We start from the raw sequence: 16,643 nt of genomic DNA on the forward strand, positions 1-16,643 counted from the left end.
CCTACAGGGGACATGGGAGAAAAAAAAATTAAGACGGACGGAAAACAAATTCGGGATCTCGCAAAACCTAACCCTAACCCTAGGTCGAGGAGCGTGTCAGGATACATTTCACTGTGTGTTATACTTGTATAACTATGCATGTGACAAATAAAGAACCTTGAACCTTGAAAGTTTTGCGAGATCTCGCAAAACAAACTCGGGACCTCGCAAAACTTTTGCGAGATCTCGCAAAAGTTGAATTCCAACAATGGCTACTTAGTTGTAATATTTTTTGGGTTTCTTTCTGGGTCACAAAATAAACTTTTAAGATATTTTGAGGCGTGAATGTAGTTGTGTAAACATCAGATATCTGCTCGTTTTACAAGATATCACATATTTGCAAAAGTGCTCCGACGTTTTCGGAGATGTATGAAACTTGTGCGAGATCTCGCATAAGCTGGATTCAAAGGCTTGAGCTCTGTGTGACATGGTTACCTGTCAGTATCTACAGGGGGATTCAAATATGAAGGAAACATGAAGGTGGTGCATTAGAAAAACTGCTGATTTCAAGTGCAGAGCAACAAACTGTTTGAACTTTATTAACACAGACAAAGATTTGTGCATCAGCTGCTGTTTGCTGCTATAGATATAATCCAGCTGATGTAGGAGAACTACATGTGACACTTTGATGCAGCCATGAATCTGACTGATTTCTTTCCATTTTCAAAGGTTGATGCATCAGTTAAAGTCCTTAAAAAGCTCAGAAATAAAGAGAAAGTTTGGTTAAAGCAAAGAGAGGCACTGGCAGCATTGAAGACACTAAACAAGAGAAACAGATCAGAGAACATCAGACTGAATAAGTGGAATAAAGTGAAACAGAGAACTAACGCTCCCTAAGAATGGAGCTGTCAGAGGAAGAGAGCAGCAAACTGAAAGTCTCTGTTAGCTGCAGAGCTCTGAAACTTCACACAGCTTTGGATGATAACATGGAGAAAGGATGTGGAGATGTTCACACTTCTGCTAGAAATCATCTTCTAGTTATTGTGACTCAGATATGACTGACTATAGATGAGGACCAAAGAAGGTTTTTACTGAGATTTGAACTGACTTAGCTTAGCCTGTGTTTTAGCCACATGCTAAACAAACACATGTTCAGAAACTAGAAGATGTTACCTTTCAGATGAAGTCTCACACATGAACTTTGCTCCTACAGTTCATCTGCTGAAGCTTTTACATTTGGCTTGAAATCAAATAAAAACCAAAACAGCCACAAACATCAGACATGCTAACACTGTAACATTATTGGATGGAGCCCACTGAGACTGAACCACTATCATGAGTCTAAACTCTGACCTCTGACCTGTATCTACAGCACTGACCTCTGACTTTTAGCTCCACTTGTTTCTTCAGCAGGATGTTTCCCTCCCAGCTGTAGACGGTGCAGGTGTAGGTCTTTGTCTCTGTGGGATATTTCAGGGTCAGACTGAGGTCTCCAGTTTTCAGCAGGTCTTTATTTATCTTCGTTCGGTTTCTGTAAACCTGGTGCTGTTCTTCAGGCTGGTCAGAGCCATTCTCATACACGTGGACCTTCCTATGGTAGATTGAACCTTCCTTCCACTCCACTTTAGCGTCTTCAGGCAGGTGAAGTGTGGTTTTGCAGGGCAGCTGGACAGACTTCACCCCTGAATCCACCTCCACCTTGTAAACTGAGAGGAAAAAAGCACAACATGAGCTGTAGTAAAAGTAACTCTCCACCGTATGGCTTTTGGCACATAATTTATTCCTGTTCTTCTCTATCTCAGCGCAGCTTTTGATTCCATTTATCACAATATGCTCCTACAGAAACAGGAACGCACTGTTGGTATTAAAGAAATTATGCTGTAGTGGTTTCAATCATATATATCTAATAGATTCCAATTTGTTCATGTAAATTATGATCCTTCTTCACTTCTTCACTCACTAAAATTATGGAGTTCCATGAAAATGAATATTGTATATTCATAATTGAATATACAATTTCAGCACCATAAGGCGCACCTAAAATCCTTTAATTTTCTCAAAAATCGTCAGTGCGCCTTATGTATAAATTCTGCTTGTGCTCACTGACCTCGAACCGATTTTATGTGGTACACAGCACTCAAAAATGTGTCAAACAATGTTTTAGTACGACTTTGGTAAGCTACGAAGCCATGTTGTTTGATGGATTGTCGGAGCATTATGGCTACTGTAGTCAGGCGCCTCGCGGTGTAATCTGGGTCCAAAACTCCATCTACTTCAGGTCCCAAAGTCAAACAAACACTGCGGCATCACTGAGAGTTACAAACTGTCTAAATTCTTTCATCGTTAATAAAATGATCAGTGTTACAAGTTACAAGTTAGTAGGAAGTTAGCTTGCTAGTTTCCACCTAATCATGACATACCATGTTCTGACTGAGAGATTTCTGAAAAAAATCAAACGTACAGCTCTGCTGTCACTTCCAACATAATACAGAAAACTAAACAGCAGTGACTATTGTAGGGTTACTGAAGTTGGGCTAGCTGGTATATAATGATCTGTTACGTGATCGCTAGCAACACAGCTATGTTAGCATAACATAAACACAGTGAAGCTGAAGGAATAATGCTAACTTTTTTCCACTTGATAAAAGTTAACGTGAGGGTTCCTCATGGTTAGAGACAAATGCAATCGCATGGCAGGATGCTGTAAACAGACCAAACTTCAGTCAGGAGAACAACTGAGATAATCCATCCACAAGACGAGGTTAGTCATTAATATACTGCAACAACATGGGAATAGAGCAGCTGTGAGAGAATACAGCAGTAATGAATCAATGGTACAGAAGTGGAGGAAGCAAGAGCAATGAGTTGAGTAAAGTTTGACTTATCTGACTTTTTTTTAACTTAATGCGCCTTATAATCCAGTACACCTAATCCGGAAAATACGATATCAGTTGATATCCGGTCACCAGCACACATCTTAAAAACCGCTGAGTTTTAGTTCTCAGTGAAGGTTAAACACTGGACTTATTTAACTATATCTCTATATCTATCAGGTCACCTTTATTGATTTATTCACACCTGAGCAAATCAGTTTGGCTCAGACTAAAGTTTTATGACTTCATAGTTTTACTAAAGTTTAAAGTCTCACTGGAGCACATGTTGGACTGAATCATTCACTTGTTTTTTTTTATGTGATGTTCATATGTGTTAGGCTTATTTAACCTTGAATTTTGAATTCAAACTAACAAAAAAAATTATACACGGAGGAAAGAAAACATGAATTTCAACTGAGAGAAGCATCGTTTGAATGTGGATGTTGACGCCGTTCGTGTAGAATCACGCCCATCCAGGAATAATTACATAATGTTTTTAATATTTATTTAGATGTATTCTAAGCACCATCTGTCTGTTAGAATTTAAGTCCCCTAAAATAAAAATAAAATCAGATTTACCCAACATGTTAAATTAATTGGTGAATCTAAATTGCCCATAGGTGTGAATGTCAGTGGAAATGGTTGTCTGTCTCCCTGTGTGACCTGTCCAGTTGCACCCTGCCTGTCATCTTAAGGTAGCTGATAGGCTCCAGCCCCACCTGTGACCCTGACATGGATAAGCGGAAAAGAATGTATAGATGGAGGGATGGAGAATCAGATTAACATCTGATTTGTGTGTGGTTTAAAAAACATTTAGCAGATATCGGTGTTTCAGTCGTGTTACATTTAACTGTAGAGGCTTTTTAGAAACTATGAAACACATCGTGCAGACTTTTGGATCCTAGAAGACCACTAATAATGCTCATAAATGAGACTAACGGCAGAAAGTTGTCCTGTGTGTGTCGTTAACTGCCCCTGTTGTTCCAGGTGAGAGATGGTGATGTGGAGCGTTGCAAAAAATGCATCTTCAGCTGATCTGTTAGCTCTGTATGCGAACTGGAGCGGGTTGAGTGTGGGTGGAAGGTAGCAATTTATGTGACGCCGGACAAGTTTCTCGAAACACTTCATTAAGACTGCTAATGTTGGTTCGCTTAGGCAGGGGGAATATTGTGGCCAACTTTAGGCATGGCAGGTGCAGGACTGGGACAGTGAAGCATTCAAGATCTTGGTGAAGACCCTAGTCAGCTGGTCTGCAGATTCTTTTCGGACCCTTCTGGCCAACCCATCTGGACTGGTGGCCTTCCTGGGGTTCACTGTCCTCACCTCACCTCATGTTCCTGCTGCATGAGGCTTGGGCTGCTGCTGCTGTCCGATGTTTGAGCTCTGGCTGCCTCTGTTTCCTTTACCTCAAAGCGTACAAAGAAGTGGTTCAGCTCCTTCGCAAGGGTTGCAGTACCTTCAGTCAATGTGGTATTCCCAGGTTTGTAGTTGGTTAGGTGCTGAACCTCCTGTCATACGTTGTTCACAAGTTGTTGTTGGTCTTAAATCTTCCTCTTGTGCACTGATGGTGAACCGTGTGGCATGCTAACTCAATAGCGTAGTCTGGGCTTGATGGCTGCAGCCAAGTGTCTGTAAGTAGTATAACGCTGCTGTCCCCTACACACTTGTTGAAGTAGTCTGTAATCTTAGTTCATTGATTTTATTGGTTATGGGCCTAATGTTGGAAAGGAAAATACTCTGAAGCAATTGCTTAAATGGTTGTTTCTTTATCCATGCTAGTGGCCCCCCTGCCAGCCATGTTTTTGAGACAGAGACAGAGGCTGAAAGGCTGCTCCAACGGAACTTATTGTTTCAGAGGAAAACATGAACACGGTGTACAGTCGAGTCTTAATAGCGTACTTACAACTGGGCTCGTCAGGCACTCTTTTCGGGTGCAGTGGTTATTATAATATTTACATGCTTCCAGCTCCCATCCATCTCTTAAAAATATTTCTTTACATCATTATGCGGCCCCAAATAGAGGTGACATGGGCCGCGAGATTAAGACCCAGACATTAGAGCCTCTTAAGTGTTTTTTGGGGGTTCCACCATGTGGAATTACCAAAAATAGAGAGGGCACGGCCTAAAATATGAAACAGGAAAAGAACACCGTGTAATCTATTTATTTCAACAAAATAACTGTATTCTGAATATCACCGTTTTAAACAGTAAGTGGAAAGGAATACAGTTACTCATGTTTTGTATTTTAAATAAATGAAAAAACAAAGCACCAAATGTGAGGAAAGGTGAGCCGCTGCATTAGGGGTGTCGCCATCTTGGCTATATAACTTTAGGGTTAACTCTGGGTTAGGTGTTTCCTGTGGTTCTTACCACAGTACATCACCATGGTAATGTATGCTGCAACCCTTACCTGCTCTGGAACAGGTGAAATTCCAGATTAATTTTACATATATGATCTTAATACAGGACACAGACACTGTAATTGTTGACCTCATATCAAATGTGTACATAGACTGAATCTATGTGCAAAGTTTGTTTTTATATCTAGTCTTTGCTCGCAAAGCTTTAAATAGCAGTGAGTCTGCAGCTGAGAGAATACAAACTTAAACTGAGCAGGTTTGATAGTTTCTCTTTAATTTCAAGTTAAGTTAAAAGTTTCAGGAAGGTTGGAGGGACAGGTGTGTGGAGTTAATGAGGTCTGCCTCTCTTCTGCTGTGATATAGTCAAGCTGGAGCAGAGAGTAGAGGGGAGAGTTGGCATGCAGCTGGGAGTGTGTAGGTGCCGAACCGAACGACAAAGAAACTGTCAATGGTGTGTTACATAAATGAAAGAGAACATAAACTCTGTATCTGTTTAAGTATAAGAGACCATATCTTGACACACACACACACAAGCATGCCTATAGGTATACACAGACAAGGTATTCCTTGTTCACATGTATGCTTGTCTAAAATGTCATATATTAATGAACTTATGCATAGTCATGTAACCTCAATAAAGAGCAGTGTTACGAGGGAGCAGACGAGAGTGACTGGGGTTCGAGCGGAATGAACCGCGCCCGTCACAGTTCTCTCCCTCGTGCACAAGATCAAAGAGCTCTGCTTGGCGTCCAATCCTTTTTGCTGTTGTAGTAGATTTTGTAGATTTTTGTTTAGCACATGTTCATGTTTCTAGTTTCATGTTTCTTATTCCATGGGTTCTCTCATGGTCCTGGTCAACATCGTATTCATGTGCCTTGTGTCATAGTTATCATAATTATCATAGTTCCTCAGGCTCGTCTCAGTTGTCATACTTATTTAGTTTTCCCAGTTTACCTTTTCAGTTAGCTCTTGCCATGTTCGCCTTTGTTTGAGTTTTGTGTTTATATTTATGTTTATGTTTACCAGCCAAAATAAATGATTCACTTTTGTTTAACCCCTGTTTTGCCTCCCTGCATGTCTGTAATTGGGTCCACCTTTTCACATCCTTGAACAGTCAGGTCCTGCTGACTGTGACAATCAACGTTATCTCTTTTAATAAATATTATGTACTCATACACAATCCAGTGAAACACACACATTGTTTAGTAAAATCATGTTGTGGAGCTGTTTCACTGATCAATGACTGAGTCTGAAGGAGGTTTTCTGACTTCTGGAACAAACCTGGAAGTTTCTCTTCAGCTCTCTGTATCAGCTGTTTGTAACTCTCAACTCTTTCAGCTTCTGAGACAAGTTTGTGTGAGCCACAGTCAAGGAGCCACCAGAGGACACCTGCTAACCATCGGCATTATGGGTAGTGTAGTAGGAGACACTCACCTGACATGAAATAGTGCTGAAAATGAAATAAAAGAACCCCAGAGACAATGAGAACAAGAACCAGGAGAACCAGGAGAACCAGGAGAGCTTTGGCCCAGGATGGAAACTGTTCTGTGGAAAAACACAAAGAACTATGTGACCTTTAACCTTTGACTGAACAACAATAATGAATTAGGTTATAGTCCTGTGATAGGTTTGTAGCTTAAACCTATTCGCTGGAACAATGTAATTACACAGCAAAACAAGACACGAGTAGGCAAAGTTCTTTATGTTTCTCGTGCACGGGAGAGAACCGGACAAACGCCGTTCCTTCGCTTGACCCCAGTTGCTCTCGTCCGCTCCCCCGTAACACTGCTCTTTTATTGAGGTTACATGAATATACATAGGTTCATTAACATATGACGTATACATACACACAAAGAGTACCTTGCCTGTGGTTTTGTAAGTATGTGTGTGTTTGTGTGTAATTATAAACCTCTAAGCGTATATGGGTAGATATTTCTAAGCATAAATAACAATCACAATACAAAACCTAACACCTGTACATCACTCATAGAGCCAAAATTATTTTTTTCAGACAGTGTTAAAATAATTAAAAAAAACAATTCTGAGTAATGTCAGAAAAAACAGGTGTTTTTTTTCTGACCTTTGACCTGTAGCTGTACGTTTGTCACTGTCCTTTGTCCTCCTGTCCTCTTGTCTTTGATGGAGCAGGTGTAGGTGGCACTGTCAGACAGTTGGAGGTTGGTCAGGGTCAGACTGAGGTCTCCAGTATTCAGAGCGTCAGTCTTCATGGATGTTCGGCCGCTGTAACGCTGGTTTTGATCTTTCAGTTCGTCTCCTTGAGGCTGACGCTGGTGGACGGTTGGAGGACTGAGGTCGGAGCGACTCCACACCACTGTGGGGTCAGTCAGATCAAAAGAGGGAAATTCACAGGGTAGGATGAATGAGTCCCCCTCATACAGCTCCACAGTCAAAGCATGCTGGGAAACTGGGGGCAGACAGACAGAGACTTCATGTGTCACTATGAGGTAAAGATCAAGTTTAGACACATTTACAAAAGGCAGAAGACAGAATGACAGAAACATTTAGCAACTTAACAACTTACAAATAAAAAAGCAGGTCAGACTGCAGGTCAGAGGCAGGAAGTGTATCTCACAAAAATGTCAAACAAAAAGTCCAAACTCCGGAAACAAGAAAGCACCATGAGAATTTCTGACAACACCCAACAAAAACTGAGGGGATGTTCTAATAGCCCCAAAATTTTAATTACTGTTTTGCACCTCATGTGGTTGTGATAGTTGCTACTATGAGTGTTTGGGGTCTGACAGACACAAGTCCTTCAGTCGGCTTTGTGCAGCAGACTGGCTCACAGTGGTGATTTTGGGATTGCGAAACAAACACTTCACTACTACACTGATAGTTTGAGAAAGATAATGCACTAGTCCCCCATTGAATGTACAAATATAGTTGTATTTTTTTAGTTGTTAATCAACTCATCTGATTTTGAGGACAGAGATTTGCTTATTCCTTTTGCATTGCCCTGCCTACTGAGAAACCTTACACCGGGTCATTTGCATCCTAACTGTCATTGGATGTTTACCTGGGGAGAGGGTGAGTGGGGATTCTGCCAAGTGTTGTGTGAGCCTGTGCACAAAAAGCGTGAGTGAGAGATGAAACCATCTCATTTGTGCCTTTTCCAATTTCAATTACAGAAGGAAACTGGAGTGGAAACTCCAGCAGAACAGCATGAGAGAGGTGTGGAGTGGCATGGGGTTATCATCACTGGATTCAGGTCAACCAATAGTAGGGGATGCTACAGAGCTAATGAGTTTAATTTGTTTTTCAATAGATTTGACGCTGCAGTGACTGCTCACACCCCTGTAAGCAGTCACCCCTGTAGTCACCTGTAAATCAGCCTGAAATCCAGAGCCACACCACTGTTTCCTCAAGTGAAGGTCCTGCCACCCCTCCCCCACCTATCACTTTCACTGATTACCAGGTTCAGAGGCAATGAGGAGACACCACTCAGGCAAGTCTGCTGGACAAGACAGAATGAGTCCATCCTTCCTCAAGGCCTGTGCCCTTGAGCTTTGTGAAGACTTTCATAAACTGCTCAGACCACATCATAAAGGATTAGTCTAGTCTCTCTGGACAAACCGGCGAGCACTGTGAGTCATGTTTTTTTTTTGTTTTTTTTTACTTTTCCAGGGCATTCAACACCATCAGGCTGACCCTCCTGGGTGGCAAGCTGACACCGATGCAGGTGGATGCTTCTCTGGTGTCTTGGATTGTTGATTATCTGACAGGAACATCCAATATGTGTGTCTTACACATTGTGTGTCTGACAAGGTAATGAGCAGCACAGGGGCATCACAAGTGACTGTCGTCTCCCTCTTCCTCTTCACCCTCTAAACCACAGACTTCAGCCGCTGCACAGAGACCTGCCATCTTCAGACATTTTCTAATGTCTCTGTGGTGGTTCGAGGCATCAGCAGGGGTGATGAGTCAGAGTACCGGGCTGTGGTTGACTCCTTTGTCATGTGGTGCGAGAAAAATCATCTGCAGCTCAACGTGGCACAGGCAGCCTCTGCCCTGGTGTAGGTGGCCATCTGGTGCAACTGAGGGGCTCTTCAACTGGTGGGGATTGCGTCCTGGCCCACCTTGCAATTTTAAATGCCGGGGGGCGGGGGCCCCTCAGGCCTGTGGCCTGGGGTTTTGTCCACTGTGGTGCGGGGGTTAGCCTGCAGGCATGTCACTGCAGCCTCTGGCTTCTGCTCCGTGGCTGCTGGGTGACCCCTTGTCTGGGGCTCTTCTCAGCTCTTCCCAGGACGGTGGCATGGGTGCCTTTCCAATGGTCCTCTTTGGGATCTCGTACTCGGGGGTGACTCCGAAAGTGTTTGGGGCCTGAATTACCTCCATGCGTGCTTCATGAGTGTACTTGTGTGCTTCATGTGTGTACATGTGTGTGCTTGTGTGTACTGTAACTGTTTTCAATAAAAAGGCTACGAGGGAGGCTCCTTTTTTTGAAGAAGTTGGTTAGGGTGACGGGTGAGGAGCGTTCAGCTCCAATAGCCTGGTTCTGACCAGCCTTCCCCTGCTAGTAAGTAAAAAACGGTTGAAGATGTTTATCTTGTTTTTGTCGTTAACGAGAATAAGTCTCTAAACTAGCGGGGCCTAGGGAAGCGCAGATCCAACACAGCCACTCCGGGAAAATGAGTTATACTGATGACGAACCTAGTACTGTCTACCACATAACGTGCCTTATGCTCTTCGCCCTCGAGTGGAGGCTGATCTGAAACGCCAGACTGAGCTTGGGGTGATCACACCAGTGGAGCCCGTGGTGCCTGTCAACAAGAAGGATGGCTCATTAAGACTGTGTGAGGATTTCAAGGTGACTCTCAATTCGCAGATCTGTGTGGATAAGTACCCACTTCCACGCATTGAGGACCCGTTTTCTTCTCTAGCAGGGGGTTAGCATTTCAGTAAGCTTGACTTAGCAAATGCCTATCTACAGATGGAGGTAGAAGAGGAGTCTAAGAAACTGCTGACTGTTTCAACTCAAAAAGGGCTGTTCTGTTTCAATCGTTTACCTTTTGGAGTGGCGTCGTCATCAGCGTTATTAGAGAAGGCTATGGATCAATTTCTTCTCAGCCTGCCATATACCCATTGTTATCTGGATGGCATCCTCGCCAGTGGACCTGACAAACAGACAAACCTGAAAACCCTTGAGGCAGTTTTGAGAAGGCTGCAAGACTATAGCCTTCATTACAAACAGGAGAAGTGCCTGTTCGTCCAGAAATCAGTGGAATACCTGGGCCACATAATTGATGTGGCGAGGTTACACAAATTACCGGAAAAGGAGTGTGCAGTTATGGAAGCTCCAGCACCAGTTAATGTCAGACAGTTATGTTCTATTTTGGAAATGCTCAACTATTATGGACGTTTCATACCTGATTTAGCTAAGGTCCTGAAACCGCTGAATGAGCTGCTCAGTAAAGAGAAGAAATGGCAGTGGACACCAGCCTGTGAATCAGCTTTCAAGAAAGCCAAAGAACGTCTGGCCTCACCAGAAATACTCATCCACTACAATCCTGAACTGCCTCTACGTTTGGCGTGTGACGCTTCACCAGACGGAGTTGGGACCATGCTCACACACGTCCTGACTGATGGCCAAGAACGGCCAATTGCTTGTGCTTCACGAACTCTCAGCAAAGCAGAACGAAACTATGCTCAGATCGAGAGGGAGGCGTTGGCGATAGTTTTTTCTAGTGCCCAAGTTTCATCAGTAACTCCATGGTAAGAAGTTCAGCTTGCTCACTGATCATTGCCGACTGACTTCCATTCTGAGTCCAGTAAAAGGTACACCATCAATGGCAGCTTCGTGAAAGCAGCTTTGGTTGCTCCTACTGTTGGCACATAATAACACCTTGCAATTCCGGAAGAGTGCACATCATGTCAATGCAGACGGACTGTCACGTTTACCTCTGCCACTTGCACAGAAAGCGAAACGGGGAGTAGTTGAGCGTATATTCTACATATCTCAAATGGACACATTACCAGTCAGTGTTGCTGAGATCAGACGTGACACTGTGTCATGTTATGTCACTTTGTCTCGTGTCCTGGAAATGGTAACAACTGAATGTTTCCCAGCAGCAAAGGACACGGATCATGAGCTGTCACCCTATCTGCTGCGCAGACAACAACTCACAATACAGCAGAGATACCTCATGTGGGGTGTAAGGCTTGTTCAGGCTATGTTGTTCATCGGGTACAAAGTGCACTCTCTGTTGGATTTCCTGAAGAATGGTGTTCTGGGGACCACAATACCCCCAGAAACACACCAGTCTGTTAAACCACCACCGTCTGAGTGTACGCAGGTTACAGACACTGTAAGATGTTACCCGGTGAAGACCACTAAGCTACCCGCTTGTTATCGTGATGGGTGAACGTATTGGAGTTGTTCTGTGATAATGTTGGATACTGTAGCTCCTGTGAAAACTAAGGTCTCAAATCAGAAGAACCTGACTCCGTGGTATAATTCTCAAACACACAGCCTAAAGCAGATGACCCGTAAGCTGGAGAGAAATGGCGTGTCATAAGCTTAGAGGATCATCATTTAGCCTGGAGAAATAGTTTGCTGCTTTATAAGAAAGCCCTCGGCAAAGCCAGGACATCTTACTATTCATCACTGATTGAAGAAAATAAGAACAACCCCAGGTTTCTATTCAAAATCCTGCTCCTCACATACAAAGTCTTAAATAATCAGGCCCCATCTTATCTTAACCCTTTAAGACCTACCATAGAACCAAGTCCGCCAGAACTTATATTATAATTTTAATTTAATTTTAAGCATCCCAGAAATTATACAGAAAGTCATAAAGTCAAACATAACTTTTAAAAACACCAGTATAGGTCCTGAAGGTAAAAAACTACATTTCCGCAAAATTACGTCATCTCCAGTTTTGGGCAGGTCATGGCGGACATGTGATAGTTCGCGCTGATGGACATAGGAAGTGTTAGGAACAGTTGATCGGATCGGATAGTGACTTAGTTTGGACACAGTTGTTCTGAGATTGAGTGCATCCATAAGAATATTGTTTTGGTTGTATTGCTTCTGAAACTCAATACAGACGAGTGAGAGTGAGAGCTGCATGTCTGTGCCGTTCTTTCACCTCTCCTCACTATTTCCCCATTTTAAGGGCACAACACAAAATGGAGCATGCCCGCTCCGACCGGCTTTAAAGGGTTAATGACCTTGTAGTACCATATCACCCTATTAGAGCACTTTGCTCTGGCATTGCAGGCCTACTTGTTGTTCCTAGAGTATTTAAAAGTAGAATGGGAGGCAGAGCCTTCAGTTTTCAGGCCCCTCTTCTGTGGAACCAGCTTCCAGTATGGATTCGGGAGACAGACACTATCTCTACTTTCAAGATTAGGCTTCAAACTTTCCTTTTTGCTAAAGCATATAGTTAGGGCTGAACCAGGTGACCCTGAATCCTCCCTTAGTTATGCTGCAATAGACGTAGGCTGCCGGAGATTCCCATTATGCATTGAGTTTTTCCTTTTCAGTCACCTTTCTCACTCAGTATGTATTAACAGACCTCTCTGCATTGAATCATATCTGTTATTAATCTCTGTCTCTCTTCCACAGCATGTCTTTTATCCTGTTTTTCTTCTCTCACCCCAACCGGTCGCAGCAGATGGCCCCGCCCCTCCCTGAGCCTGGTTCTGCCGGAGGTTTCTTCTTGTTAAAAGGGAGTTTTTCCTTCCCACTGTCGCCAAAGTACTTGCTCATAGGGGGTCATATGATTGTTGGGTTTTTCTCTGTACCTATGAAGCGCCTTGAGGTGACTTTTGTTGTGATTTGGCGCTATATAAATAAATTTGGATTGAATTGAATTGAACATAAGCCCTAATTAGTGTGATGACAGGAGGCACTATAACACAGGGGCTATGTTGTCTGATGGCCTTTTGGTTGGTCCTGGATGAGGGACCAGAAAAAGACCCCTATGAGAAGACCATCGAGGGAACAGTTCACAGGATAGGGTTACCGGGGACCTGCATTGGAACAAGGCTTAGGGAGGGTGCCCGGGGGTGAGCGTCTGGTGGCCGTGCCTTAGTCCACGGGGCCCGGCCGTTTGCAACCGGAAAAAGGGACATAGGCCCATCTTTCTGTAGGCTGACCACCTGCAGGAGGCACCGTAGGGGACAGGTGCATTGTGATTTGGGTGGCGGCCAGGAGCGGAGGTCCTAGCGGACCGATCCCCGGCTACCAAGGCTGGCAATTTGGACACAGAATGTCACCTCTCTGGTGGGGAAAGAGCCTGAGGTGGTGCGTGAGGTTGAGAGATATAGTTGGGCTCACCTAAACGCAAGGCTTCGGCTCTGGAACCAGCCTCTGTCTGGAGTTGCCCCTGGTGAGAGGCAACGGGTATCTTGGTATCCTCTCGGCCTGTATGTTGGGGTATCTCCCAGTGGGCTAGAGGTTTTTTTTCCTGCGCCTCCGGGTCCCAACCGTTGTCTGCACTTATGCGCCAAGTAGCGGTTCAGAGCAGAGTACCCAGCCTTCTTGCAGTCCCTGGGTGGGCTACTGGAGGGTGCTCTGCCTGGGGACTACTGGGAGACTTCAGTGCTCAGGTAGGCAATAACAGTGAGACCCAGGTGGCAGCATCCTTGATCTGAACCTGAGCGGTACTTTGTTATTAGACTTCTGTTTAAAGCTTCTGAAAGATGTCCTGTTGTGTCATGTCAAAAACCTTTATTTAAGTATGAAACTGGGCTCTATGTGTGTGAGATTACTCTGAATGTGAACTGAGTGAGTTCGTGAGTAATTAATTATAATGTAAGGGCAACAACAGTTGAGATAACAAGGTCCTGCTGTTATATTGTCAAAGTGCATCACTGCAAGAAAAAAATTGAGTAAATGGAGAGAAAGTTATTTAATTAGAGCTCAAAAATGATGAGATTTGTACATTTTCAGAGATAAACTCCCTGTCACAGACTCTTTTTTTCACAAATTAGCATCCTTGATCCTTTGTCCTTATAAACAGATGTGAGTAGAGGAGGCGAGAAGCAACGTAAGATGTCCTTCCTTTGAGCATTTTATTTAGTCGTAACATTTAAATATCAATTTTGACAAAAATGAATATCTTTGTTATATTTCAACAACACCTTATTATCTGGCAGCTCATCTCCTAATATGATTTCATGGAGGTTTCCCATTAGCCAACACAACACATTAAAGAGAGAGAGATGAAAGAAAAGAGAGCAGAGAGAGGAAGGTGTACTTACCGTGCAGGAGGATCACAAACACCACAAACATCTTCATGTTCCTGTCAAACTCAGAGACTCTTTAAAAGCCCTTCAGGACATCAGCTCACAGCAGCTTCACTTTCCTCTGCTGATCATCTACTGACACTCTCACACTCTCACACTGTCACAGCTCAGAGTTCAGCTTCACACTTTGTTAAAGCACATCTGTGGAATGAAGTCCGGCCGGCCACAGATCACTTCTGAGGAAAGAGGAGGACGTCGGCTTTCCTCGTAGTTTCACGCCCGAGCGCTGGAGGCATTTGCTGCGGCCTCACCCTGACACACACAAAGCTCCACCTTCACTCCAGAATCATCCACTGTTTAGGTGAAAGCTTAGGCTTACAGAGGCGGGGGCACAAAAAGAGACTAAATGAACTGTGATAATTTTACTTGGTAAATGTTAACTTAATTTCAAAACTCAGAACACCTCTTCGGAGTGAAGACGTGCTCACCCTGTAAAACAAGGAAGTTACTGTATTTTAAGCCTGTCCTGTCTGGCAGCTTTCGCAGTCAGAAGTATGATCTGAATGTACTGCTGTACATTACATTGCGTGTCATCATGTTGCTGATTTTGTGCCAAACACATTTGTTTTTTCAAGATGAGGTCTATAAATTCTCTATAAGCTCATCCTCATGTGTTACTTTTATCTGTTTATTTTATTCATTTTATTTGTTTTTACATGTGCAATATGACCAAGCTAACAGGAAGGAGGGGGAGAGCAAAGAAAAAAGAAATGAATGCGGAGGAAAGGGAGACTATAATAAAAGGAGAGAGCACAAGTAGAAAAGTGGAATGGAAGAGAAAACAAAAATGAAAGAAAAGTAAAGAAAACAAAATCACAAAGCATACCGAAAAAAAGATGAAAAAAGCAGAGGTTCAATAAATCAAGAATCTCCTCATGTGAGATCCATAATGTGGGTGAGAAGCTGCACATTACGCTGCACATTGTGCATCTACGGTTTTAATTTTAAATGCATATGTGTAGAAGTCATATCAACCATACTTTATATTATCATGCTTATTATTTTTTATTATCACTATTGTGGCAGCCCCTGTAGCATGCACAAATGTAACATTAACACAGGGATGAAGTAAGCAAGCATCAAAACCAAAGGCAGAAACAAACTACATTAAGTAAAAGTTTAAAACAACCAAAACAGCCACAATTGTGATGGAAAGTCAAGTTCTCTGTGATGCTAACATATCAACAAACAGCATAGCTGTAAAGCTTGTTCAGCTCAGTTAAATGTACCGAAACTGTTCCAACACAGTTACTCATTTATGTTGTGTTATGTTATTTCCTTCAATGCAAATATCAAATAAATATGTAGGACTGCTTTTTTACATTTCCTCAACATCTCTAAAATTAGAAATATCCTGCTTCAGAGTGACACTGAAAAACTAGTTCATCCGCTTTCAGCATGAGTCTGGAAGCTGGAAACCGGTTGTTGTCATCCGACCTGCAGAGACTGCCCGCTCTTTCGTGATCCGCACTGGCGAGGGACAGACTATACGGCATAACCGACGGCACCTGAGAGGCGCTAAGGGGTCACCGGCACCTTCAGCACCAGCACCCGATCTGGTAACCCAGCCTGATAGTGCAGCTCAACAACAAGCAGAGCCCCTGTCGCCATCTAGAGACACTGAAACACCAACCATGGACACTAGCCCTGCACTGACCACCAGATCAGGACGAGTGGTCAAACCAAGGGTCATCCTTCACCTGTGATTGTAAAGGGTGTAGGCGGGTTGCTGCCCTAAAGGAAAAAAAAAGGATAAACATGTCAAATGTCGATGTACTAATGAGTGCATATCCTGTGTTGCATTGTTGTTGTTGGTCTCATGCCGCAGTAATTTTACACATGACAGTGTTGAAAAAAACTGTTCCTTATACTCGTGTTCAGGATGTTCTATTTTGAAATGCATACCAGCTGTATCACTGGCAGACATTTTTAAAAAAAAGGAGATGTTGTATTGTTTATAATGTTTGCACTCCGTGCTTATTGTCACTTGTGGTTTGCCGTAGTGGCAACGGGGTGCGTTGGATTACGGAAGTGGGTGTGTGTTATGTTGGACTGAATGTAATAAAGAGAATGGTGGCTCACGAAGCAGATTAAGAATGCGTTATTCATATGTTTGAGAACAGAATATTACAACACCTGCACGGGTATTTTTGAAAAC

General features: G+C 43.2%; 2 protein-coding genes across 3 annotated transcripts in view; one reads left to right on the top strand and one right to left on the bottom strand.

Annotated features, from left to right (window-relative positions):
* LOC146521044 (uncharacterized) overlaps positions 1-14,883 on the bottom strand; it is a 32,117-nt gene extending 17,234 nt beyond the window's left edge. The window contains exons 1-4 of the mRNA XM_085154400.1: positions 14,441-14,883; positions 7,293-7,637; positions 6,647-6,757; positions 1,359-1,685 (exon numbers count right to left, since the gene is read on the bottom strand). Coding sequence (XP_085010526.1) covers positions 1,359-1,685; positions 6,647-6,757; positions 7,293-7,637; positions 14,441-14,477 — 820 coding nt within the window. The 5' untranslated portion in view covers positions 14,478-14,883. The remainder of the gene's footprint in view (positions 1-1,358; positions 1,686-6,646; positions 6,758-7,292; positions 7,638-14,440) is intronic.
* LOC146521035 (uncharacterized) overlaps positions 1-16,643 on the top strand; it is a 235,515-nt gene that overhangs the window by 142,377 nt on the left and 76,495 nt on the right. The window lies entirely within an intron of this gene.

Source organism: Neolamprologus multifasciatus, chromosome 3 (genome assembly GCF_963576455.1).
Source record: "Neolamprologus multifasciatus chromosome 3, fNeoMul1.2, whole genome shotgun sequence".
Taxonomy (NCBI): Eukaryota; Metazoa; Chordata; class Actinopteri; order Cichliformes; family Cichlidae; genus Neolamprologus; species Neolamprologus multifasciatus.